We start from the raw sequence: 25,723 nt of genomic DNA, 5'->3' as shown, positions 1-25,723 counted from the left end.
CTTCAAGACTGGAAGGCTCAGGACAGAGGGGATCGCTCCCAGGTCCTGGTGGTCTGGAAGGCCATGTCGGGGTCACCAGCTCTCGGCGCAAGGCAGGAGCAGCTGCCGTGATGTCAGTTCTTGATGCAGCCCCATGGCGCCCGTCCTGCAGGGTCATAACGGAAAGGGGAACCAAGTGCGAGCGTCTCTGAGGACAGTTTTGGATCCTTGGGTGATGCCTGGAGGCCTCTCTCCCCCACTCAGGTTTTGAGTCCATCATTCCCCTCTTTCCTTGAACAGGAAGGATATTAACTTCTTCGCGGTACTCGTCAGCCTCTGAGTCCATGCTCCCTTTTAACAAACAAAAATCTCGTGCTGAAATTTCAAAACTATTCATACCAAAGAAAAAATTTAACTAAAATATTTGTTTTTTCAAACTACAGATGCCCTCCTTCCAGGCTTCCAACCCCCCATGCATCCCCTTGAGGTCCTTGTCTGTTCCAGGGGCTCGAGGCCAGCCAGGGAGCTCTGTTCTTGCCACAGTGCTTGGTTGCAGTCAGAAGACTTAACAGAATTCCCCTAGCTGCGTTGAACTCTGTTCTTGTAGCTTCGTTCCTTACAATGACCTTCATATCTCACCTTCTCATGGGCTGGAGCATTCGCTCGTATAATGGGGGGGCTCATCTTATTTCTAATAATTTCATGGAATTGCTTTAGGAGCTCAGAAGCGTGCTACCTCCTGTTGATATTTCATGCATCCTTATTTTTCAAAGACGTGTTCCTAGTCGCAGAATGTAAATTGTGCCGAGGCAGCATTTTGGTCTAGCTAGTTCACCGCTGCATCTCTGGTTTCTAGAAGTGTATCTGGCACTCAAAGACATTTGTGGCATGAAGAACAATACACAAACTCATTCAAAGGCAAAGCAGCTATTTAAGCCGCCCCAAAGTTGGGCATTGTGTTTAATAAAGCCGAAAACCTGTTTAGTAATTGCTATCAATGTACTTGATGGGAAGACCTGATTCCTTTGGAATTATTCAGTGGAAATTATTCAGTGGAAGTACGTTGGCTGACGTTTTCGGGTTATTTTATGTATGTATTTCCCATCAGTGTGTGGGTGTCCCCTGTTACACAGAGCCACGTGGTGTCACGGTCACACCTGTGCAGTGTCTGTGCCCTTGGAGGCCCGGCAAGGGTGGTGTTGGAATGCTGCTTGCTGTACTTATGAAAGGAGTGAAATCACATTCTTTAGGTATGAGGTGGTTGTAGCATTCTCACTACCCTGTTTTTAACAAGTGAAATTTCAAATCCGAAGTAGAACAAATCGGTTGAAACATTCTTGGATTAAAGAAAAGCAGTGCTAATGAGTTTTATTACTATGCATTCCAATCCCATTAATCCCGGTGGGTTCAGCCTGGTTTAATGTACGGCAGGCCTTTCTTTAGCACTTAAGTTTGGCATTAACTGCTTTGCTACCATGACAGGGAAATGTGAGCAGGATGAGGCTTCCTCTCAGGCTGCCTTGTCCTGCCTAAGCAAGCAGGAGGGCAGCTCTGCTGACGGGGCCTGGGTCAGCCTGGCTGAGTCCACGCCGTGCGGCATCCCTAAAGCAGCGGTCCTCGAGCTGTTTGATCTCAGGACGCTTTTCACTCTCAAAGATTATTGAGGGGCTTCCCTGGTGGCGCAGTGGTTGAGAGTTCGCCTGCCAGTGCAGGGGACAAGGGTTCGAGCCCTGGTCTGGCAAGATCCCACATGCCGCGGGACAACGAAGCCTGCACTCTTGAGCCCACGTGTGACAGCTACTGAAGCCCAGGCGCCTAGAGTCCCTGCTCCGCAGCAAGAGAAGCCACTGCAATGAGAAGCCTGCGCACCACAACGAAGAGTAGCCCCCGCTCGCCGCAACTAGAGAAAGCCCGCGCGCAGCAACGGAGACCCAACGCAGCAAAAAATAAATAAAATAAGTATAAATAAGTATAAAGTGAATAAATTAAAAAAATTTAAAAAGAATTGTTGAGAACTCCACAGAACTTTCGCTTATGTGGGTTGTATGTATCACATTACAAATTAAAATTCAGAACAACTTAAAATACTTACGTATTAGTCCTGCAAAAAGTAACCATAACAATAAACGATTTGACATTAACAAGTAACATTTGTTACGGAAAACATTTTTATGGAAAACAACTAGTTTCCAAAACAAGAGTTTAATAAGGGTGGTGGTGTTTTCCATATTTACAAATCTCTTTAATGTTTGGCTTGACAGAAGGCCACTTTGTTCTTATGTCTGATTATACCTCATTCAGTTTTGATGTATTGTTTTAGTTGAAATACATAAAGAAAATGTGGCCGCAGATCTGTACTTGGAAGAGGAAGAGTACTTTAGTGGCCTTTTCAGGTGATTGTGGAGATCTTTTGGTACCGCACAAAAACTCGACAGGTGGTAGCTGGTACCCCGTGGAGTCTGAAACCATATCCGTGAGCTTTTTGTACTCTGAAATGGGTCTGTTTTGTACTTAATCAATCTTTTACCCATCTGTGATTCTGTTTCGGTGGATGTGACTGTTTCACTGAATGATCCAGATCTAAGCGTTGACAGATTTCATCGTATGTGTTTTCTAGAAACACATTTGTTAACATCACCACCGAAGTCTTCAGAAAACTCTAAGTTTGGGGAAGCTGTCGACTGAGATCTTGGTGACTGGTACCGGTTTTCCACAGTTCTAGGATTTTTGCTTGAAAGCTCAAATTCTATCCTTGGCAACAAGCATCGCCAGTTGTTTTCCTTCCGGATTCTGTTCCGTTCATTCCGGGGCTTTCTTCCTAAAATACAGATCCTATCATGGTTCTTGGCAGCTGGACTCGATGACTCGGCCCCAGCCCAGAGCACTTTGACAGTTTCCAGCCTTGTTTCAAGCCTCTACGTGAAAAAAAAAAAAAAAAAAAAAAGGCTTTGAAACAACACAAATTTACTGGGTTGGCCAAAAAGTTCGTTCGGGATGTTCCATTAACACCTTACTTTTTGGCCAACCTAATATTAGTCTTCAGTTCTGCAGGTCAGAAGTCCAGAATAGGTCTCACTGGGCTCACGTCCAGGTGTTGGGAGGGTGTGTTCCTTTCTTAGGGCTCTCGAGAGAATCCAGTTCCTTGCCTTTGTGGGCTTCTAGAGGCTGCCCGCCCCCTCCCCCACCCTTCAGGGACCCTGGGGATTACATATCAGACCCACCCCGGGAGCGTCTCATCCAAGGTCAGCTGATGAGCACCTTCGTTCCTTCTGCAACCTCCCTGTCATGTAACCTGACGTAGTCACAAGTTCCCAGAGGTAGGCTTTGGACATTTTGGGGTTGGGCGGCACTGTTCTGGCTGTCATATTCTAGCCTCTCCGTTTTTGTGTTCCGTTCCCGCTCTCTGCGTGTGAGTTGGGTAACCTCATCCTCTGAAAAGCCCCAAATTGCAGAGACCTTTCCTGAGGTCTTCAGGTGGAGCCATCACTTTCTCTTCTGCCAAGACAGAGACTCGCGTGTGAGTCAGCTCCCCCTTTGTGCCCAGCTCCCAGGAAGGATCTGTGTGTCCGTCTCCCCCTGGGCTGTGAACCTGGGCCTTAACTCATCTTCGTTTCTCTCACTGCTCTTGTGGTACTTGGCCCATGACAGACAAATGCCAGTATGTTGTTGGTTTTGGACATTTGATCGTGGGCTGTGTTTTAGAAGCTACTGAATGAATATTCGGTTTCTAACAAGTGACGTTACAGTTATGTGGGTGAGTTTCATCCTTGGGAGTTACCAAAGTACTTAGAGGTCGTGTCATATTAGCTATTACAGCTCAGTATCAGATGGTTCGTGAGAAAAGTGTATGTTTACATAACGATAGAGCAGATGTGGCAAAATGTTAAATATTGGCAAATGTAGATGCAGAGTGTGTAAATATGTGCATTAACTTTCATGTAGGTTTGGACATTTTCAAAGTGGGAAGTGGCAAAGACTGAAACATTAGCACAGGATGAATACACAGAAGGTGTTGGTGGGGTGGAACGGTTGGCTGCAGCCGCTGGAAACGTGCTTTGCTGCGTCGAAGTGATGCAGCTTGAGCTGTTGATGAGCATCTTCACGTGAGCTTTTGGCACGGCAATAATCCGCACCTGGGTTCACATCAGGTGCAGAGTCATACGCAGGAAGCTCAGCTAAACCGCTCCAGCTCCTGGGTGGGTGGGTGCATGAGCCTGTGTAGAGTAGGAACGCCGCAGTTGGGAAAACAGAGGACTTTATGTGCCACTCGTCCAGGAGGTTCTTCCTGGATGCCCCTGTGAGGAGTGACCGTCACCGCATTCGTTCCTTCTGGGACTGCAGGCCGCTGCCCCGGCACGTGGTGACAGAGCACGCCCCACGTCACAGCGGTGTGTGGCCCATCGGAAGTCACGGGCGGGCGGCTGTGCAGGGCCCGCGAGGGTGGTGTACTAGTGCTGTGTGCTCTGCACTGGTGCCCTGACACTGCACGTGCCAGCAAGGACAGGAGAGTGGCCGATCACAGGTTGGAGCCCCGCGTTTCCTGGAGGACGCAGCTGAGGCTTTCTGCCCCTGCTGACCTCGGCTCTCAATGCCAGCGTCAGGAGAGCACTCGCTCCCCGGGCCGGCCCCTCGCAGGGCCGCAGAGCGCACACAGCTCCACCTCTGTGTCCTGGATGTGTGGGCGTAGCCTGTCTGGAAGATGCTTTGCTGTCGTCCTTACTTAGATATGACCCCACCCACGTTTGTAGCGGTGGTGGGGTAGAACCTCTGGTTTGGAGGCCGTCTGGTCTGGTTTCCCGTCTTCTCCCTAGCGGTGCTCCCCGCGTGCTGCTCTGTCCCCGTGGTGGGACCTCGTCTGCCTTCTGGATGTTGAGCTAAACAGAATCTTTCCTCCCTGCGATGGCTGCAGGCTTGGAGGTTCTGGGGTCAAAAAAGATGGAGTCTAACGTCTCTTCCTTGCCTCCCAGGAGCCTGCAGCCCTGTCTCGTCCCTCCTGAGACGTCTTCGCTCCAGGACCCAGGGATCCTCGGGTGACAAGGTGACAGTCCTCACGCCATAGTCCAGGTACGGTCTGCCTGTCAGCACCCCGCAGGGGAGTCTGCTCTTTTTTGCTGGAATGTTACTCATTTAGGGGTTTCGCTGGCCACTGGCTTTTTAAGTTAACTGATAACTAAGCCCTAAGTTGTCTTTTTTTTTTTTTAATTTATTTATTTATTCATTTTTGACTGTGTTGGGTCTTCGTTCCTTTGCGAGGGCTTTCTCTAGTTGTGGCGAGCGGGGGCCACTCTTCACTGCGGTGCGCGGGCCTCTCACTATCTTGGCCTCTTGTTGCGGAGCACAGGCTCCAGACGCGCAGGCTCAGTAGTTGTGGCACACGGGCCCGGTTGCTCTGCGGCATGTGGGATCTTCCCGGAGCAGGTCTTGAACCCGTGTCCCCTGCATTGGCAGGCAGACTCTCAACCACTGCGCCACCAGGGAAGCCCCCCTAAGTTGTCTTTTTACTGTCTCACTGCTGCGCCCATCCAGCTCTTCCGTCCCATCGACTCACCAGGAAAGGTTTGTCTTTTCACTCTAATGGGTTCTCAAATTCTTACCTGCACTTCTGCTTCGTACAGACCTCTTAACGTCCTGCAACAGCAAGGCCTTCAGTGCAGGGCTCCGTGGGGAGAGGATGTCCCCTCACTCCGGGCGCCACCTGATCTGCAGCCCTTGGAGGGACTGTGCCCCGTGGGCGGCCACAGAGCCTCGGCCGTGATGCATCCGCTCCGTGTCTGCCTTTGACTCTGGGAGACTTTGCGGTTTCTCAAGGTCAAGGGCCAGTTCCACTTTCCGTTCTGCTCCCAAGGGCCAGTTCCACTTTCCGTTCTGCTCCCAAGCTTCTTGTCTTGCTCCTGTGCCTCTCACTCCTCTGCTTGTCACTCTTGTCCTTAAGAATTCTCCCGTAGCTCGTTCTTGGGTTTAGGGGCTATAACGACCTGCTGTAGGTCGGTGTATTTCGGGCCGGTCCTTGGAGCCCTGGAGTCCTGGGCAGGGCTGGGGCACAGGAGCAGGGCGGGGAAGGTCAAGGCCAGCAGGGGGGCTGCTCACCCCTTGTCCCTTTACATAAGAGCGGGTCCACCTTCCCCTGATGCTTGTATTTGGGTTTAGCATTGGGTGTAGTTTGGGGAAAGGATTCTACTGTAAAAATGCTGGAAAGCTGTTGCTCTGCTTAGGTTTTGGTTAAGAAAACAGGTTCGCTGAGTGTGGAGACAGTCGTTATCGTCACTGTTTCATTTATCACAAGGGGTTTTCAGCTGTGTGTGTGTAAAAGAACTGCACCTGACTCCCCCGCTGCCCTGCAATCTTCCAGTCATTTGGGGCCGTTCATATTGTTACTTCCGAGTATGGAGCCGTATTAAGAACGCACACACGATCAGGATCTGCAGCCCTCTGAGTCCTTCATCAGGCGGCTTGGTGGACGTGTAGCCGTGACCTTTGCCACATGGAGGCGCCTCTCAGGGACGCGCGGGGCTCCCCAGCTCCTCCTTCCCGAGAGGTCGATGCTGTGAGTGAGTGAGCACCTTGTTTACGAGGCTGTTGCAGCTTGTGAATGTCAGAAGCACAGGTTCCCGGGCGCACTTCCCCGAAGAGTCAGGTTTGATCCGTGCGGCAGGGAAGTGGGAGCGCGTCCCATCGTGAGCCTTGAGTAGCCTGGTCTCTCCTGCTCCTTTTCAGCACCTGTTTAGTAGAAGTGCTTAAGTGAGAGCTGTTCACGCTGCATCCCCTCCTCTCTGCTGCTCAGCCTCTCCTAGAGCCCCTTCCTCTGTTACCTGGTACCCAGGCTGCGGGGAGTGTTCACATTTGAGTGAAGAGCCTCGGTTGCTGGCTTCTCAGGTCGGCAGGGCCGTGATGAGGTGTCTGGGGAAGCCCTGGATGGTTCCTAGTGCTCGGGCAGGTCCTGAACCGTGTCTGAATCAGGGGACTTCACAGCCCACCGGCCACACCGTGACGGCGCCCTTCCTGAGTGAAGAGGCCAGGTGCCAGGTGGTAGCGGAGGTGACGTGTCTCCGGAGGGCTCGGGTCTCTGCCGCCTGTTTGTGCTCTTTGGTTTGTTGTATTGTCTTCTCCTGCCAGGAGAGCAGGGAACTTGGTTCTTTCCCTGTAGCACAGGGAAGGGAGAGGCATACAGCAGGTGTCCGTCCGATAGATACTTGCTGGATGGATGGATGGCTAATTTGGTCTTTTCTCCCGGCTGCGAGCACCCTGAGAGCAGGGACAGCCTATTGCCTATCTTTGTAGCTCCTGCAAGTCCTAAAAGAGGGGCACAGGGTAGAAACACCGTTTTTTAAAAGTGAAATAATAGCTATTTAATGTACACCATTCTTCCAGAAAGAGGAAATTCCTTTCAAATCATTCCGCCTTAACCAAGAAAAAATAGTTTCAGGTGAATTAAAGGTTAACTCCATCACTGAAGCAGAGAAAGTTAAAGAAACGTTGGGCTCTGGTTTTTGGGTCCTTGAAGGTTTAAAGAGAAAGTGAATGCAGACTCACTTGTTACCTCATGGCTGTCTGGACCATGGATTAGTCAGCTGTCACTGCACACACACCGCAGGCTTAGGGGCCTAAGACATCTGTCTTCTCCTGGTTCATCTGGTCGGGAGTCAGAGCGTGGCTTAGCTAGCGAGTCAGGCTGTGGACCAGGACCTGGTTCTCAGCTGAAGGCTCAGCTGGGGATGGGATCTGTGTCCGGGCTTCCTTGGGTTGTTGGCCAAATCCGTGTCCTCGTGGTTTGGGGACTTTGGGCCCCAGTCTCTCGCTGGCTGACTTGGAGGCCCCATTGACTGCCACTTGGGATTTCCCAGTGTGGCCACTCACTTCCTCAAGCTGGTAAGACAGAGCCTTAAATAGTGTCACATAATTGTGGGGTGACATCCCTCCCCTCTGCCAGGTTCTGCTGGGAGAGGCAAGCCCCAGCTCCCACCCCACTCCCACCAGGGGGTGTGGGCCACGGGCCACCTTAGACACCGTCCACCGCAGATCACCTTTCCTTGCCCTGAGAGGAGGGATTAAATGTGCTCCCATTTGATACTCATTTTGGTGAAAAATTGTTTTGCTCCTCTCTTTTTTCCACAATGACCCATGACTTTACATCTATTAAAGGATCACAACTTCTACAGGATCCATTTATTCTCCCAACCCACGTCGGTGTCCCTGTGCCCTCACTGACCCCGCTGGGCAGTGGGCAGCTCCAGAGAGCTCGGATGCACTTCAGGAATGTTTCGGGTTAAACTGCTTTTTGTGAGCTGCTTTAGAACCCAGTGGTGGCTTTGTCCCATTTTTGTATAGGAAGATGTGACCCTGAGTCTCAGGTGACTGATGCGGCTGTGAATTTCTAGAAAGAAGGCAGGCGCCCTCTTCGTGGGTCTTTCTGTGCAGTGGGGCACGTAGAGAGCATTATTTGGGGCATAAGTTGCAACTTCTATTTTCAGCCTTTAAGAACTCCTTAAAAATGTTAGGAGAAGTCTGTGCTGTGTTTCCTCGTTCTCTGATGATGTGGGTTCTAAGTGTCATTAAGTGGGGACCAGAGAAGGGAGAATTTCAGTTCACTGTAGTCCGGATATTGAACGTTGGCTTATGGCGAGGCCCTGGGGTCACGTTCGGGTGACATTCTGGAGGGACAGCCTGTCCTTAAGGTTATTGCACTGGAGCGTCCATTACAGCAGAGCTGGGGGCTCTGCCTGTGACATATGGTGTACACACGGTCCATCTGACGTGCAGGAAAACAGCCCCTTCCCACTCAGCGCCACCGGCCAGCTCTGGTCTCGTGTCCAGCGCTCTGGGCTGCTTTCTCTGTCTCGGGCTCAGCCTTATCCTCTGGTCCACTCTCTCCTGGCCTTCGGTCACTCGGTCCTGCATTCCGGTATTCACAGGCCCTCGTGCAACTGGCCCTTTGCTTCCGATGCCTCACAGTGACTTGGGCTAAACGGCATCACGTTCTCTGTAACGGAGGCGTTCTGTTACCACCCGCTGGACGTGTCCTCTAAGTGTGTGATGTGAGAGGAAACCTTGTGGCAGGAAAACAGGTGAGGTGGTGAGCCACGAGGGAGGCCGTGGTGTTTCTTTCAAATTGTAAATGCTCTTCTCTTGGGGGTGAGTGTCTGAAGTTATGGTCACCAGTGAAAGTAGGCTGCCAGTACGCCAGCAAGACCCATCATAAAACATGCATTTCCTACTACGGGTTATTCCTGCAGGGCGCACCCCACCCCGCGCAGATAATCCCCATGGTAACCAGGGCGTGGGTGCTGGGAATAGTTCAGGGCTCTGAGGGGAGAAAACAGGGACGGGGAACAAATGCTGGTACATATGAAAGAATATAGCATTTGCTTGCGCAAAGGGGCTTCATTAGTTGGATTAAAATACCCTGCTCAAAGGCGAACATATCGATTTGCTACCCAAGTACAGAAGGCCGTTACCCTCTAGTCTGTCCTGCACGAGACCTGATTAATCCTCCCGGTGTAGGTTGTTGATGCCCTTCCTCTGCACGAAACTTTTACATCTCGAGTGTGAACCCCTCAGCTGCCCACCCGTGACTTTCCTAGGTGCACGGCCCTGGCCGGTCCAGCTCCCCACACCCTGGCCCAGCCTCACCTGTGCAGTCTGGCCAGGATCACCTGCGGCGCAGTGGGCCTGAGCTTCGTCTCCCAGGCAGGTCAGGGTGTGACCTGCTGAAAGGTGGGAGGTGAACCTTAAAATTCACGTATGTCCTGCACAATGCATAGCACAGAAACACGGAGCTACAAGTTTCTCTCTCCCAGCTTTTGAATCACCTGTGAACCACTTCATTTTTCCTAAACCTGTGCTGGTTTCTGGTGAGGACGAAATGACCTCGTGTGTGTGTCTGGCGAAGAGCTGGTGTCGTGTAGAGCAGTGCTGGACCCCAGCTCCCCAAGAGTCTCTTCTTCAGCTCAGTTTTGGGAAACTGTCCCTGATTTTTCACACCTTCTTTACTTTTGAACCAGTGCATTTTCTGGAAATTCCGGGTTTTTTCAGAGTTGCTTGTGACGGTGGGAAGACTGGGGGAAGGGAGGAAATTACAGGCGTTTGGGGATTGAGGTAGGCGCAGGCTCACGGGTAAATCGGTGCGCTGCCTGGGTGTGTTAGGGTTTGTTGAGTGAGTAACTGAGTACACGGAAGAATAACGGTCTGACTGTGCAGCGGAATTAGATCAGCCTGGCAGGAACCCCCTGCCTGCTCTGGTTCCAGATGCCAGGTGTCCTGGGGCATTTTGAAAGAGGACGTTTCTAGAAGGAGCCACCGAAAACGAACTGACCTTTCAGGATGCCTTAGAGGCCTAGAGAATTGAAGAGGCAATGTTCTGAGAGTTAGTCTGAGTCCTGTCTTAGGGGAAATGTATTTAAGACATTTCTTTTCCATTTGAGATTGGAGAGCCAGTTTGGTAACGGTCGTCAAGGCCCAGGTGAAGTGCCCACAGTTCACACGCGCACGGCTTGATGAAGCCTCCCCGCTCAGGACCGGGCTCCTGTGGGGCTCAGGTTCGTGGACCCTGCACTGGAGGGCCGAGGTGACGAGTCTCCCCCTGGACCCTCCCCCCAGAGTTTGTACGTCGCTCGGTTTCATGTCGCTGTGAACCAGGGAGAGAACTTTGTTTTCTTTACATCCTGGAGAATAAGTCTGGCTAAGGTATGTGTCAGAGGAGCTCGGAGCTCCTGACGGAACACACATTTCTGTTGTAATGTGTTTCTGCACACAAAACCGGGCATGTGTCCTGATAAAGCGTGGCCTCCCTAGTGATGGAAATGCCGTCCAGAGACGTAAAGACTCTCTAATCACATCCTGCTGGCTTTAGGAGGAAACGTTTCCAGACTGTATCTGGTTTTCATGAAGAAGGACTTACTGGATCTTCCGCTGGCTGCTCGGCTCTTGTCATTCTTGGATTTGGGTAAACAATGTTGGAAAGGTTGTGTGGTTAAGTAGGCAGCATTCACAGTGTCTGGCGAGGTGTCAGTTCATGACTGCCTTGTGACGGGAACGCAGAGCTTCCGGGGAGCGTGTGCCCCCTGCTTCTGTGAGGCAGAGGCGACGGGTAGGTGCTGAGACTGAAAAAGGAAGCAGCGGTGCTGCCTCGGCATTAGAGGGATTTTCTTCCCAGAGTGCTTATCGGTTACCTCATTTAGTCCTCATGAGCTCCTACACGGGCAGGACCGTAGGGCCACCCCATCTTTCAGATGTGGAAACTGAGGCCCCAGCCACGCGGACTAGTTGAACACAAGGAACCTGAGCCTCACGAAAGCCCTGGGCAGAGGGGACAGGGACTCCAGCTGTCCCCACAGTGGAGCGGGGTGGGCTGGGGAGGGGACACCCCCTATGATGGGAGGGACCGTCCGGAACTATTTCAAGGCTTCATAGACCAGACTATGTCGCTTGGCTTAGATTTTAACCCAACTAGCATCTTCTTGCCTGTGTATTCATTTAGAGAAACAGAACCGAACTCCTTGGTGAATCAAACCTTTAAATATCCACCTAATAAGATCTCCTTTGATGGACAGACCCTCGTTAGTCGTTGATGGTCACGCCGAGTGTATGACCTAAGATGAAGGACAGAAAGACAGCCCGTGTCCTATTAGTTTCCTGAATTTGAGTCAGCGATAGTACTGAGTGTGTGCTGTGGGCACTCTACGTGTTCACGGTCCCGTAAGCACTGCTGGGTGCCTCCTGCGTACTGGGGGGGACGGAGGGTGACTAGATGGGGCCCTGCAGGTGGGACGTCTGGGTGCTCAGCCCCACGATGGGGGGCCGCTCCCCCTGGCCATTAGCTATGCCATCTGTCCCCCCTTCTTTCTTTCTTTTTTTTTTCGGTGCGCGGGCCTCTCACTGTTGTGGCCTCTCCCGTTGTGGAGCACAGGCTCCGGACGCGCAGGCTCAGCGGCCATGGCTCACGGGCCCAGCCGCTCCGCGGCATGTGGGATCTTCCCGGACCGGGGCACGAACCCGCGTCCCCTGCATCGGCAGGCGGACTCTCAACCACTGCGCCACCAGGGAAGCCCCCCCCCTTCTTTCTTACACAGCCTCTCTCCCCCCCAGCACACCCCCAGGACCCAGGAGATCCTAATTCAGAGGACAGCTCAAAGCTCTGGAGGCAGTAAGATGTGGGTCTGAGCCCCGACTCCATCTTTGATTGGCTTGCCTGCCCTCCACCAGGTGACCTGGGAGAACTTCACAGAAGTCACTTGATCTGCGCTGGGCCGGCATCGTTAGTTTAAAAACTGTCCCCACGGGACTCTGTTGGGCGGCCAGGGTTGGGAATGACTGAGTTCTAGCTTGCCTGGGTCCCCCTATTTCCAGAATGCAAAGTATTGCCTGCTGGAAATGGTGATGTGAGAATTAAATAAGATCCTTTATGTAAAGGATCTTCCCTTTGGCTGGTGCCCCCAAATGTTAGTTGTTACTGTTGTTTTTTGCAATGCATGATCCGGAAGATAGTCTCAGTTAATATCTTGGTATTTACACCCCACCTCCACTTAATCCCCATCGGGATCATATCATGTAGTTTTTAATTTGACGTTTTCCCACGGTACTAGAACTACTGAAGACGCTTCACTGTCTGCACCCCGTCTGGTAGCAGATCTGCACCTGGACGGTCTCGCTCTAGGTCCCGAGCTGGTGCCACATCCTCGCTCTCAGCCTGGGATTGTTTGCTTGGGCCTCTGCAAGGCGTGAGCGTGGGTGATGGCACCGCTTCAGCCCCCGAGCCCCACGGGGTTCCCTGCCCCTCAGTGGCTTGGTGCCTGGCCCACAGGGGGCGCTGTGCCCGTGGTCAGCGGTTCCAGTTCCCTGTGGCATCCCTGCATTGGAATCTGCCCCTGGAAGCTGTTCTGCGGGGTGGGTGCGTGCCTGAGCTGGACCCCAGGGCCGCCCTCCTGGGCCTGGTGGCTGGGAGTTAGGACTGAGATGCAGAACGTACCTGCCGTAGTTTACGGGACCTCAGAGGCCTCTGGCGCGTCCTGCGGTTAGTTCTATTGAATCGGTAGGAAGGGTCAGCCCGGGGGCAGGGGTCCTGGGGGTTGGCTTTCTGGTAAGGCCGGGGATGGTGGGCCTTGTGCCCCCCATGCCGGTGGAGACCACATTACCTATTGGTTGTGGATTTCAGCCAAGCACAAAGTGTCTTCACTGGAAGCAGAGACAGGCCCAGGCGGGCTTTAGGCCTCCATCCTCGCTGCGTGGAGCGGACCTTTTCTTCCCCGTGGAGGTGGTGGTCTTTGAGACGGACCGTTAAGCCTGGTCCCACACGCCTCTTCAGGAGCCCCGTCGCCCCTCGGCCCGGCCCTGACGCTCTGCTTCCTGGGTTGGGACCGGCTTTATGCTTTTCCCTAAACCTGGCCGTGTCAGCACAGGGCATCTTAACAGCTGTGAGATGTGCGAGTTTTGGAGGAATTCAGTTTTATCCTCAGCGTGGCCGTGCTGCTTGGGGTCAGACAAGTGTAGATCTTGAGGGACCTTAAGAGAGACTCCGGGTCCTGGAGGCAGACAGGCTCCTGCTGCCCATTGAGGACGTGGGGTGTGAGCCGGCCCCTGTCACCCACCGCAGACCTTCCCCGCTGTGTTGTCCCCTCCCCGCCCCCGTGCTTTGGGTTCCCTTCTGTTGTTTCCTTCCCTCCTTCCGCGTGCCCACACGCTGGGTCTCCATCAGCATCAGCCGGTCCCCTCCACGCCAGTTTTTTTTTAACTTCAAGCTCTTGCACCTGGTCCTCCTGACATCTGGGGGATGTGAATCCGGCTTGGAGAAGAACTTCCTTCAACTCAGATTTTGTTCCTTGCCGTGAGTCTCCGTCCCCACGATGGCCCACGTCCCGAAACGCTCTTTTTTTGGACCCCCTTGGACCACATCTGGTTGAGAGGGCCCTGTCGTGGGCCCTCTGCTCCCTTCCTTGTGGAACCTGCATGCGCTCTAGAGCCTTGGGGGCTCCTGGGGGGAGTCCCCCACGTGGCCGTAGGAGAGCCGAAGTGAGTTTGCTGGCTCGTCGGCCCCCCGGTCTGTGTGTCCCACAGGTGAGCGCCCTAGCAAGGACCTACTTTCTCTAGCCCGGGACACGTGTGGACCACGGTGCATCCTTCTCCCACAGGAAGGGCAGATTTTACTCTAGGTGGCTCCCACGTCTGGGACCGTTGTAAAGATCGCTTAAAGGAAAAGCACAAGTATGGGCAATAAAATGTCAATATTGAGACTTTCCCCAAAGGATTTACGAGCTTAGTGTCTACCGCCGCCTACGTCTGACCTCTTCCCCTCCCTCCCACGAGCCATTAAGCGGACTTTTTCGGTGACGGGACTGTCATGACGTTTGTTTGAGAGTAAAAAAAAATCATCCAGTTCCCACTTGCCCACCTTTGTCAGACGCCTTGAAAACAGCATCTTTATCTCTGCCGTCTGGACCCACTGGTCACTTTGCTCCTATTGTTATACCGTGATTACCAGAGTAAAACTTGGAGTTAGAAATTCTGTGGGAAAGGGGCAGATTTTCTTTGCTTTTCTGAGAGGATAACACATAAGGTTAAGTGCTCTTTAATAATAAATGAATCGGGAGTAAGACACATCTGAGGCTCTTGCTATGACAGGATTTCTGTCAAAAACTCAAAGTGTAGGTGTTGACTGTTGCACAAATTCCTCCCCACGTGAGAGGGTAACGTAATTTCCAGGTAATCCTTTCAAAGTATTTGGTGACTGTCTGCGTAAATCCCGGCAGCAGGAAGTCCGCATGACCCTGACGTTGCCGGTGTTGACGTGGTTAGATGGGTTTTACACGGAAGTTTCATTTGGTCTCACTGCTGGCTGAGTGCCCACCTTGGGAGTCCAGGCATGAATGTGAGTCGCGCCGTAATGTGTACGAAATGCCGCCAGGCGATGCCACCCGGAGAACGGTTTTTGCACGGCTCCCAAGGAGACAGAAAGGACGTTGCTTTAAAATAAACCTGAACAAGGTTAGCGAGCATCTCATTTTCTCCCGCCCTGGAAAGTAGAAACAGACAGCGCACTTGCATTTTCCTCCTTCTCGGCGCTGGGCCTCAGCAGCTGCGTTTCTGTCCCAGTGGCTTCCAGAGGAGTTGGGTTTGCCTTTTCCCCAGACAGCAGGGAGCACCGAGGAAGTAACCAAGGTGAAACTAACGGGCCCTCCTGTGCTCCCGTCCACTGGCACCCGGAGCACTTCCCTCCGGCTCCTGTGAGGGAGGAACAGCCCAGGACCCTTGGTGAGAAACGGGGGCGCTGTGTCCCTGCTTAGAAGTCCACTGCCTCCCTGGAGTCTCGGTTTGTGGTCTCAACCAAGAAGTCCCTTTCACATACGGTTGAAAACCTGTGTCTAAAATCTGTATCTAAGTTTACAGAATTTGATGCCCCGCCCCCTTTATTTTGAAGATGGTGCGCGGCCCCCAGGGTTAGTGAGTGGGTTCTTGGAGAGGGTGTCCGCCTGTGCCGGTGATGCCACCCAGGGGCATGTGGTACGCACACTGCAGCTGCACGCCCAGGGGGGTCATTCTGGCCTAAAGGGTCATTTCCCGAGAGGTCACCAGGCTCTCGGGAAAGTGTCCCCAGGCTCCAGTGTGCCCCTCGCCAGGCGCCCCCGTCGGGTCACTCCAGCCGCTCTTGCTTCTGCTCCAGACGGCAGCACGTCTGGAAAGGCGTGTGCGCTGTGGACCCAGCCCTTGCAAAGAGCCCAGGGCACCGTGTGTCTGGTCGTTCAGAGGAAGGCAGGTGCCTCCTGGGCCCTGGGGTTACTTTCCTCTGTGAAGCTGAGGGAAAAAAACGCTATTTAACTGCATTGTCTTTGCTTTGCACTTGGTTTAGGGGAGAGAATCCGTCTGTTATGAACCTACAGCTACATCTAGGAGAGGACGCGAGCAGGTCAGCGCTCTCTCTAAATGTCAGTCCCATTTACCAGCCAAGTTAGAAACAACGCCAGTGATCGGGAGCTTTCACACCCCGCTTCCCTTGAAGGTTCCTGGCTGCTTAAAATACTCCCCTCCCTCCCCAAAACGATGCTGAGAAGTTATGTGCTGCATCTTCACACATTCCTCTGCTAAGGGTTGTGCTGAAACGGTGTATCTGCCCTTTTGACTTGTTATCCAAGCAGTGGTTTATTAAAGGCTTTGCTGTGGTTCACAGCCTGACCTGAATGAATCCAGGTAAATCCTGGGAGGAAGAAAGAGAAAGGCAGGCCCTGGAGGACTCGCACCCTGGGCTCCCCGGACAGCGCCGGAGCCCCCGCCAGGTCCTCACTGCCTGACCGAGCATCGGCAGCTGGCCAGTGCGTGGCCGGAAACACCCCGGGCGCCATTGCTCCTTTGCGTGTCTCCTGGTCTGTCCCTGCCCTCTCAGCTCTTATCAGCCCCTGTGTCTGTGATTTTCCTGCTCCACTGCTGTTCCACTAACAAGGTCTTCTTCCCTCATTTCCTCCCACTTCCTCCCCACCTCACTGACGGTGATATCATTTCCGCCCCCCGCCCCCCGCCGCCAACGCCAGACCCAGACGTGGAGCCACCCCCCGCACCTTCCGAGCTCGTGACCCTGTCTGACACTGGGTGTCTGAGCTGTTTTCCCTCGTCTTTACGAGAAGGAGGTCGGATCGGATGAGTTTATTGCCCACTCTAGCTAAAAACTGAGTCTTGAGAAACTCTCTCTCCTCTTGGCCTGGCAGAGAGGACCATCCACTGGTCCCCCTGTGACCGGGAGCTGGCCAGTGACAGACCCACGGGGGCCTGGCCTGAGGCTGGGAGGGGGCGGGGCCACAAGGGTGTGGGCGGGCGGTCCAGGGCGCCAGGTGGTTGGGTGTGGACTTGGCTGGACCTGCCGTCTCCATTTAGACCGTTTTGCTTTCCAGTGACTTGCTTACAGCAGAGGTAGGTCAGTAAATACCAGTGGATCATAAAGATGAAATTTTAGTAGCTAAAGTCATGGTGATAGCTTATCTCTGCACATGCTGTTGTCTGAAAACTATCTTAGCACACGTTTATAGATTTATAGGAAAGCCGTGAAGCTAGTACAGAGTGCGCCCACGTGCCCCGCACCCACTTTTCTCTCTGGTTAATATCTTACACTACTGTGGTATTTTAGTTATGATTAACGAGCCGATATTGATACAGCGGAAGTCCACACTTTATTCAGACCGCCTTAGTTTTCCCTGCCATCCTCCTTCTGTTCCGGGATCCCATCCCCTCCCACGTGACGTGTGGCATCCTGTCTCCTTGGGCTCCCCCTGCTCGAGACGGTTCTCCGACCTTCCTTGTTTTTGATGACTTCTGACGATTGGTCAGGTGTTTCGAAGAGAGTTCCTCGCCTGTGATCTGTCTGATCTTTTTCTCAGGATTAGCCTGGGCTTATGGGTTTGGGGAGGAGGCTGTCAGAGGTTAAGGCCCTTCTTATCACATCATATGGTCAACTACTTGTCACTGTTGATGTCGACCTTGGCCACCTGGCCGGGGCCGTGTCTGTCAGCGTTTAAATCACCGTCCTGGGATGCTGGCCTAGGATGCTGTTCACGGTGTGGGTGGCATCCTGGGACCCCCACTGGGTGTGTCCCGTGCGAAAGTCGGAGGCCGGGAGCCGTATGTGCCCGGGGGCCCCCTCTTGGCATGTGATCAGGAGTGCATCACACAGCACTTCGGGCCAGCATTTTGGTCCAGAGAAGTGCTTTCCCGAGTAGTGACGGTTACAAGGAGCCCTAACTTGTTAGTGATTCAATGCTTTTCTGCTCTGGACCTAACTCTGTGTTAAAGTGGAGACGGCTTGACCCCTGCCGTCTCAGATGATCCCAGGAAGGTCTCTAAAAGGCATTGTCATTGCTATTCAAGGCCTCTGGGTCCTAATAATTAAATTAAAATGTGGTTTGGTTTTCTTTCCCCAGCAGCCCACTTGGAATGGCGTCTTGCTTTTCCTGGCAAATCGCACGATTATTGAGGGCAGGAACGACATCCTTAATGTGTACCTCTCGTGCTCTTTCTGCCCGTAGAAGGCTCTTGGTTAAGAACTGAAATCAGTGTGGAGGCTCAGAGACCAGAGTCCAGTCGGCCGGCGCGTGGGCCTCCGGGTGTTTCTCCCGCTGGTTAAGCCTGAGACTGGGAAGCCGTGGGAGGGTGTTGTGACCGCGGGTCGTGGAATCGTGACGTGCGAGGCCTTAGCTGTAGATGACGACACGGGAGCGCCTCGCCGTCCGTGCTGCGATGAAGGGGGTTAATGGTGAGAGCGGGGCGATGCTGAAGCACACACTTTGTTCTTTCTCTCGGCAGGTTTGAGCCGCAGGATGGGGTGCAAGGTGCTGGTGGGCGTTGGTCAGCAGATGCTACGGCGGAAGGTGGTGGACTGCAGCTGGGAGGAGAGCCGGCTGTCCCGCTGCCTCAACACGTTCGACCTGGTGGCGCTGGGGGTGGGCAGCACGCTGGGGGCCGGCGTCTACGTGCTGGCCGGGGCCGTGGCCCGGGAGAACGCGGGGCCCGCCATCGTCATCTCCTTCCTGGTGGCCGCACTGGCTTCCGTGCTGGCCGGCCTCTGCTACGGCGAGTTTGGTGCTCGGGTCCCCAAGACAGGCTCGGCCTACCTCTACAGCTACGTCACCGTGGGTGAGCTCTGGGCTTTCATCACCGGCTGGAACCTCATCCTCTCCTACATCATCGGTAGGTCCGGGAGGCCCGGAGCCCGCCCCCTGCCGCCTCGGTTGTTCCCACCCCAGCCATGGGCCGCGCCCCGCTTGGCTCCCTAGACACACAGAGTCTGGCGCCTCCCCGGCACCTGCGCCTCGCTGAACTGCTACACAGTTTCCCTTTTCCTCTAACGCAAGGCGGAGGCCACCCTCGGGCATCACTGCCCTTGCTTTTTAATGATCAAGTACATGGGATGACCTTAGTGGGGACAAGCCAGGCCAACAAGGAGGCCAGTCCTGTTAGCACGACAGACACAGAATCAGTAGGGTGTTTGTATCTAGTTAAAAAGGACGTAGTCTCTTTCAGTATTTTTTTTCTGATTACTTGAGTAAATACATCACTGATACAGAAAAATTTAGGAAATGTAGGAGAGCGCAAAGAAGAAAGTAGAAATCACCCACTCTGACAACCTGGAGAAATCAATTCTCTTATCATTCATCCTTTCAGCGAACGTTTATCAGGTACCTCCTCTGTGCCCGGCATCCCGCTCAACGTTAGACCCCGTGGGGGAGCAGGGTGACCTCCGTTCACAGAGTTTAGGGATGTAACACGGTTAATATTTCTGTGAACCTGAATGTATATTTTTCTGTCTAGCGTGTCTCTGTACTTGTAAAACAATATATAGTGTACATTTTTCATAGCATTAGTTATTTTTCCATAGTAATATTCTTTTTTTTTCTTTCTGTAAGTTTATTTTATTTTTGGCTGTGTTGGGTCTTCACTGCTGTGCGCAGGCTTCAGTAGTTGTGTCACGCAGGCTCAGTAGTTGTGGCTCGCGGGCTCAGTAGTTGTGGCTTGCGGGTTCTAGAGCACAGGCTCGGTGGTTGTGGCGCACAGGCTTAGTTGCTCCGCGGCATGTGGGATCGTCCCGGACCAGGGCTCGAACCCGTGTCCCCTGCCTTGACAGGTGGATTCTTAACCACTGTGCCACCAGGGAAGCCCCACAGTAATACTCTTGATGATGTACCATTATATAGATTTATATACAGATAATTGATTGGGTGCCTTTGTGGGGTATTTAGATTGTTTCCAGCTGTGTTGTTATAAATAGTAAATTGCTTAATGACTTTGGCATAAGAAAGAAAAAGCTGTGCTTTTTCCTTTAAAATGGTCTAAGAAGCAGAATGTCTGGGTCAGTGGGCCTGCGTATCTTCAAGGCCCGTGTTGCCTGCGATCCTCCTGACGGCCAAGGGCCCCTTTTCCTCACGTCCTTGCCGACTCTGGACTTGGCGTCAGCGTTAGAAACAACCAACCAACAAACGAAAACACCAGAAACATAGTCTTTTCTGTTCGATAGGTTTCAGCGTTACTCTCTTTATATTACTTGTATTTTGATTACAGCCGAAGCTGAATACATCCACTTAGAAGAAACAAACGCGTGAATGTCAGAATAACTGAAGGATACGAGTGGCCGGTTCGCAAACAGAAATAATACAAATGGCCACTAACTGTTCCAGTTCTGCTTTAGCTCTTTGAAGTAATATCAGAAAACCGGGGCGTGGGATGAGTTGAACCCCGTGGGCCCCGCTGGCTCCCACGCCCGTCCTCTGGGAAGCCGTGTGTGGTGCTGGGCCTCCGCCTGGGCTCCACCAGGCTCCCTGGGCGACACCCTCCCTTTCTTTCCAGCACCTGCCGAGAGCTTACTCTTCTGGGTTGGGAAATAAAATTCCTAATCACGTTTTTCTCAGTGCAGCACCAAAACTTGCAACCATACACGTCCTTACAAGCTGCAGCCTCTCGGTGGGAGTGCAGCTATTTTAAAGGGGCCGTTATGTTTCCAGAGGATTTACCTGCGAATGAAACAGAATGGTGAACGTGAAGTGCCTGCAGCTTCTGGACCAGCAGGTGACGACGGGGTCTTGGCCGGAGTGGTATTGTCGTGTGAGACGCACCCCCGTGCTACTGCAGGCGGCTCTCGGCCTCACCTCCTGAGCAAGGGCAGCTTTTCTATCAAATGTGTTTCTTTTAAAAGCCACGATTCAAGGGTGGGGAGGGGTAGGCTGGCAGGAAAAGCTGGGCAGCCCTGTTGGCAGCGAGCTGGCCTCCGGGGCAGGAGAGGTAGTGACCTGTTTCTTCACTGGGTTGTGGCCTCGAAGGACCGAACTCATCATAGGCGGGATGAAGAAATGTGGTTTCCTTTCTGAGTTGTTGGAAGAACACTTAGCATGAGACCAGATGGTGAAATGGAGTCCTGCAGGTCACTCTGGCCAAGTTCTGTGGAAGATCCAGACCACGGTCACCAGCAGGGCCCCCTTTGAAGATAAAGAAACTTTTTGTGGATATTGGAACTTTAGCGACATTTCCCGAGAAGCATGGCTGGAAAAGCAGTGCCGTTATTCGGATTCTTAAGAGACAGAGAGAGCAGTCAGCTGCTCTTGGCCTTTGGGGTGCTGGACGCCGCATCCAGCGCGTCGGGCAGACCCTCGGGGCCACGGCCCGCGTCAGGTGGTGCCCGCCCGGGCCCGGAGCAGCAGAGGCAGCGGTGAGCAGGGACTTTGCTGCTGACGTGGAGCCAGCCCCGAGCCGCCGTCCTTAGTCCCCCGCAGCAGGAGGCAGGCCTGTCAGCTCTGCTGCTGGGGTCTTAGGGGAGGCGCTTCCTGAGGAGCATGGCCCCTGCTCACTGCAGCCCAGGAGTGGGTCGTGAAGTCACCTGAACGGTTCGCGCTCAGGAGTTCTTGTCGGATGAGATCAAATAAGTAGAACTCAGTACTGTCAGAGTGCCTCTCTGTGCTCAGGGTAACATTAGTTTGTTAGACTTTTATTGTAATTGAGTTACATGTACGTTCGAAACGCATGCTATACACGTCGTATTGATAGTGATGGAAAACGGGTTTCTTGCCAGGCTCCACTTCTCACGTCTCTGCAAACACTAACTGACCCTCACTTCCGAGTCAGCACATCCCGGGGTCCGGCGGCTGCCGCTGGACCCCCGTGCGCCGGCTGCGATCCCTACGTGAGTGCCGCCGGTGCCGAGCTTGGTGACAGGTGCTCCGTTAACTGTTTCCCTTCAGTTTCGTCTGACGGTGTGTTTCGTGGCAGGTACTTCGAGCGTAGCCAGAGCCTGGAGCGCAACGTTTGACGAGCTGATTGGCAAACCCATCGGGGAGTTCTCACGGACGCACATGGCCCTGAACGCGCCCGGGGTGCTGGCCGAAAACCCGGACATATTTGCCGTGATCATAATTCTCATCTTAACAGGTAAAGCCACACACCGGAAGGCACTGGGTTGGAGCGAGGGGTCCAAGGTGTAGGACAGGCTCCCAATAAGTTGCTTTCTTCCTTTTCTCTTTCTCCCATCCCCCCATTTTCTTCTCCTTTTTGTGACTGGTACAGACATCTTTTTTGTCAGAATGGCTGCTTAGAGATTCACGTAGGATTGACCTCTTGAATCGGTCGAGTTACGTGTCATTTAATTAAAAGAGAATCTCAGGTGTTTGCGTAACTGTGGAATAAGATTTTGTTAATGCTGCAGGCTTTTTGATACAGAAATACAAATTCTTTGCAGTCAGCGGATGACTACTTGGAAAAGGAAAGTTGGCGTTTCTCAGCCAGGGCGATGTGGAGGAATGAGGGCCTCAGTGTTGGCAGAGGCTCGGGTGGTTTACACCCAACGGCCGGCAAAACACCCTTTAAATAAATAAGCTTCACCACGAAGTTGCTGGTACGGAATTTTAAAATCGCAGACATGGCTTGAACACAGCTGATGGCAGCTTCTTAGTGACACTTATCCGAGTCTCAGCCACTAGGATGGGAGTTTTGTTTATATAAACATTAAGCTGAAATGCAGATAAATTCTCCTTTGAGGTTAGAAAATCTTGGATGGGTTTTAAAAACAACGCGCCGTATTTTACACACCACATAATTGAAATCGTCCCGCACAGGCCAGTCTCAGCAGTATTTCTGGTCCAGCTGGCAGGAACGTGTATCAGAAATTAAGTCTGCACGAGTGAGATTTTCATAAACACGAGAGGGAGGGACGCTGAAGAACAAGCACAGTGGAGAAGCGCTCCCTGTGATGAATTGCTCAATTCTGTCCTAATGCCTGTTTTTCAGAATTCAGTCTATTACGTAGAGCGTCTTTTGTTTTAAAACGTATGAGAGACCTACACGGCAGGGCAGTAGTTTCCAATCAGGTCAGTGGTCACGTGTCACCAGGCACCTTCCCTGCCTCTTTTCTTGCCCAGCCGAGAGTTCACTACAGAAGCGTGCCCTGCGGCAGTGGTGCCGTGTGGCTCCCGTGGGTTTTTTATCATTCGGTGTCTTCTTTATCCGGAGTTTACAAGCTGGCACTAGTCTAGCTTTTATACGTTGTTCTCCGTGCGCTGAGTCCCAGGAGGACCCGTACGTGGCAGGGGTCCCACAGCCCAGGTGGCTGTCACTGCTGGCGCCCCCTAGCAGTGAGTGCATGACTCCTCTTCTGGGAAACTCTCACCCTCCCGAGAATCCGAGCAAAGTGTCTCTTGGAGGAAATGAAATCCTGCCCCCGAGGGTGGCTCTGGGGGATGGAGGTTCAGGAAGAGGGAGGGCTCTCTTCCTCCTGGGGGAGGGAGGGCCTTGCTCTCGGGGGGCCGTTGGCTGACACGTCGCTGCCTCTGCCGGTGCCCCTGGCCTGGCGTCTCGAGTCCAGAGGGGATCTGGAAGGCCAGCCTTGATGGCTTTGTTCAGCACCCCCCCCAGACCCTGGTTATTTTGATCCCTGCCTCTAGAATGAGAATTAATTCAGCCCCATTTCCTCCTCGGAGGTCTGACGCTGCTTGGATTCTTTCTAAGTCACCCTCTTGTCCCCGTCCCCGTCCCCATCCCAGAAGGACGTGCCTGGTACGAGGTTCACACTGAGAGAGAGTTTCTGTTGACGCGCTTTTACAGGACTTCTAACCCTGGGCGTGAAGGAGTCAGCCATGGTCAACAAGATATTCACGTGTATCAACGTTCTGGTCCTGGGCTTCATCATGGTGTCGGGATTTGTGAAAGGATCCATTAAAAACTGGCAGCTCACGGAGGAGGATTTCCAGAACACATCTGGCCACCTCTGCCTGAACAAGTGAGTGTTGCTGTCTCTGGGTGCGCGACGGTCACGAGGCTGGTGATGCCGTCGGCCGTGACAATACGAGTCTTTTTTTTTAGTGTAATTTGAACTTAGAATGTTTTGTTATTATTTAGTTGTTTCTTTGGCAGTCAGGTAGCTGCGGGTGTTTGATTTGTTTGAAGTCTGGGTTAAGTTTTCTTTCCTTGTACTTGACGCACACTGTGTGACTGAGGAAGGTGTCGGGGAAGCAGCGTCCTCGTTCTAATTCCAGAATTGTGCGTGGTTGGGGCTCATTGTCAGACTCACTCAGGAATCCCTTTTCCCTCATATTTCCCTCATGATCAAGCTCTGAGTTTTGCTTTCAGAAAAGATCTTCTCTGCAGCACCGTGGTGGGAGCCACTTTCTTCTGAAATGCCTTCCTATTTGATACCCTAGAACAAAGAAGTAATATGTGGAACTTTTCTCACAGGCTGTTTTCAGAGGTTTTCAGAATTACTGAAGGATCAGAATGCGATTATGATAATCTCTCTCACTCGCACTCAGCTTGTGTTGCGTCGGCCCTGAGAGACCGTGGCCCCATCTCCCTTCCGTATCTGGGGCTCAGGACACCCAGGGCTGGAGGCAGGTGCCTGGCCAGCTCCCCAGGCCTCTAGGTGCACCCTTACCGACAGGCTCATCTTATCCAGGAAACAAAAGCCAAACGTCGCAACGGGCCTTTCTGATCTCTTTTGTCAGATTTTTGGGTAAATTTTAGGGTCCTAGGATGGAGAGTGGGGAGTTTTCATTTTGTTTTAATTGTGGCTAAAGGTTAAACTGCTCTGATGAAGAGACCTTCCTAACAGTGCGGTGGCTTTAAAATGATGTCTCGGGTCCTGGAATGAACAGTCGGGGCGGGGGGGTGGGGCTGGCCGGCGAGACCACACGCTGGCTTTCAGGGACCAGATCATCCGCCCGGCTGTCCCGTCAGCCTTGAGGACGCCGTCTTCGCGCGCCTGGTTGCATCTGGGCTGTGGGCACAGGCATGGCCCAGCTCTCCCACGAGGGGACAGAGCGTGAGGGCAGTGCACTGAGATCCGGAAGACCCGCCCCACCCGCACGGGCACCCGCGCCGTTCACCTGGCGCACGGGAGGCAGGGGCAGCTTTTCTCCACCGAAACAGTTCACCCTTTCTAACCGCGGCATCTCTGGAAATGCTTGTTTTCAGACATGAGCCGCTGGTAAACGTGAAAGACTTTGCATTTTGGCCCCGGGCGGGCGGGGACCGCCGCGCCTGGCGGGCAGCTGAGCCATGCTCTGGGGGTCAGGAGAGGAGAGGCTGCGGTCGCCGGTTCCTCCCCTTCCTGACGGGCACCCTGCCTTGCGGTCCCTGCCCCACACAAATCAGTATTTAGCCGGGGCGTCTGGAAAGGGCTTGGTGGCCCCTTGCAGCCCTGGCCGTGAAAAGCAGGGAGGCCCGTCGCCCAGGAGTGTGGTGGCTGTGACAGCTGTCCCAGGACTGTTCACCACGGGTGGGGGGCCCGGCCGCAGCGGGGACAGCTGGGATGGCTCCTGTTGGGGACCACGGAGCGGGCGCTGGCCTCTTGACTGTGGCTCTCTCTTCCAGTGACACGGAGGAGGGGAGACCTGGTGTCGGGGGGTTCATGCCCTTCGGGTTCTCCGGTGTCCTGTCGGGGGCAGCCACCTGCTTCTACGCGTTCGTGGGCTTCGACTGCATCGCCACCACAGGTATGCCCGCCACCCTCGGCCCACCCGGGCCCGCCCGGCCAGGTCGCTGCTTCCTTTCCTGGGTGCGCGTGTGTGCCCGTTGCCGCTCTCTCCCTCCTGAGTACCGTGTGCGTGCGCACCTTCCTGCTAATCTTCCGCTCCACCGCTCCCCGAGTGGCAGGCCTGACGGGAAGCGGCACCCTGAACGAGACCGCCAGTCCCCTGCGGGCCGGGAGGACGGCATAGCTGCGGCTGATTGCAGACCTGTGCGCCCTCCGGGAGAAACAGGGCCGCTAAAAACACCGTCGTCCTGGTGACCGAACAGGCCG

At 53.4% G+C, this 25,723-nt stretch overlaps 1 protein-coding gene across 1 annotated transcript in view; it reads left to right on the top strand.

The window, feature by feature from the left end:
* SLC7A1 (solute carrier family 7 member 1) overlaps positions 1 to 25,723 on the top strand; it is a 64,482-nt gene that overhangs the window by 30,003 nt on the left and 8,756 nt on the right. Inside the window, exons 2-6 of the mRNA XM_032611039.1 lie at positions 4,947 to 5,043; positions 18,253 to 18,636; positions 21,703 to 21,861; positions 23,530 to 23,704; positions 25,294 to 25,415. Coding sequence (XP_032466930.1) covers positions 18,267 to 18,636; positions 21,703 to 21,861; positions 23,530 to 23,704; positions 25,294 to 25,415 — 826 coding nt within the window. The 5' untranslated portion in view covers positions 4,947 to 5,043; positions 18,253 to 18,266. The remainder of the gene's footprint in view (positions 1 to 4,946; positions 5,044 to 18,252; positions 18,637 to 21,702; positions 21,862 to 23,529; positions 23,705 to 25,293; positions 25,416 to 25,723) is intronic.

Source organism: Phocoena sinus, chromosome 18 (assembly GCF_008692025.1).
Source record: "Phocoena sinus isolate mPhoSin1 chromosome 18, mPhoSin1.pri, whole genome shotgun sequence".
NCBI lineage: Eukaryota > Metazoa > Chordata > Mammalia > Artiodactyla > Phocoenidae > Phocoena > Phocoena sinus.
The sequence above is the reverse complement of the archived record's forward strand: the minus strand, read 5'-3'. Positions and strand labels throughout refer to the sequence as shown.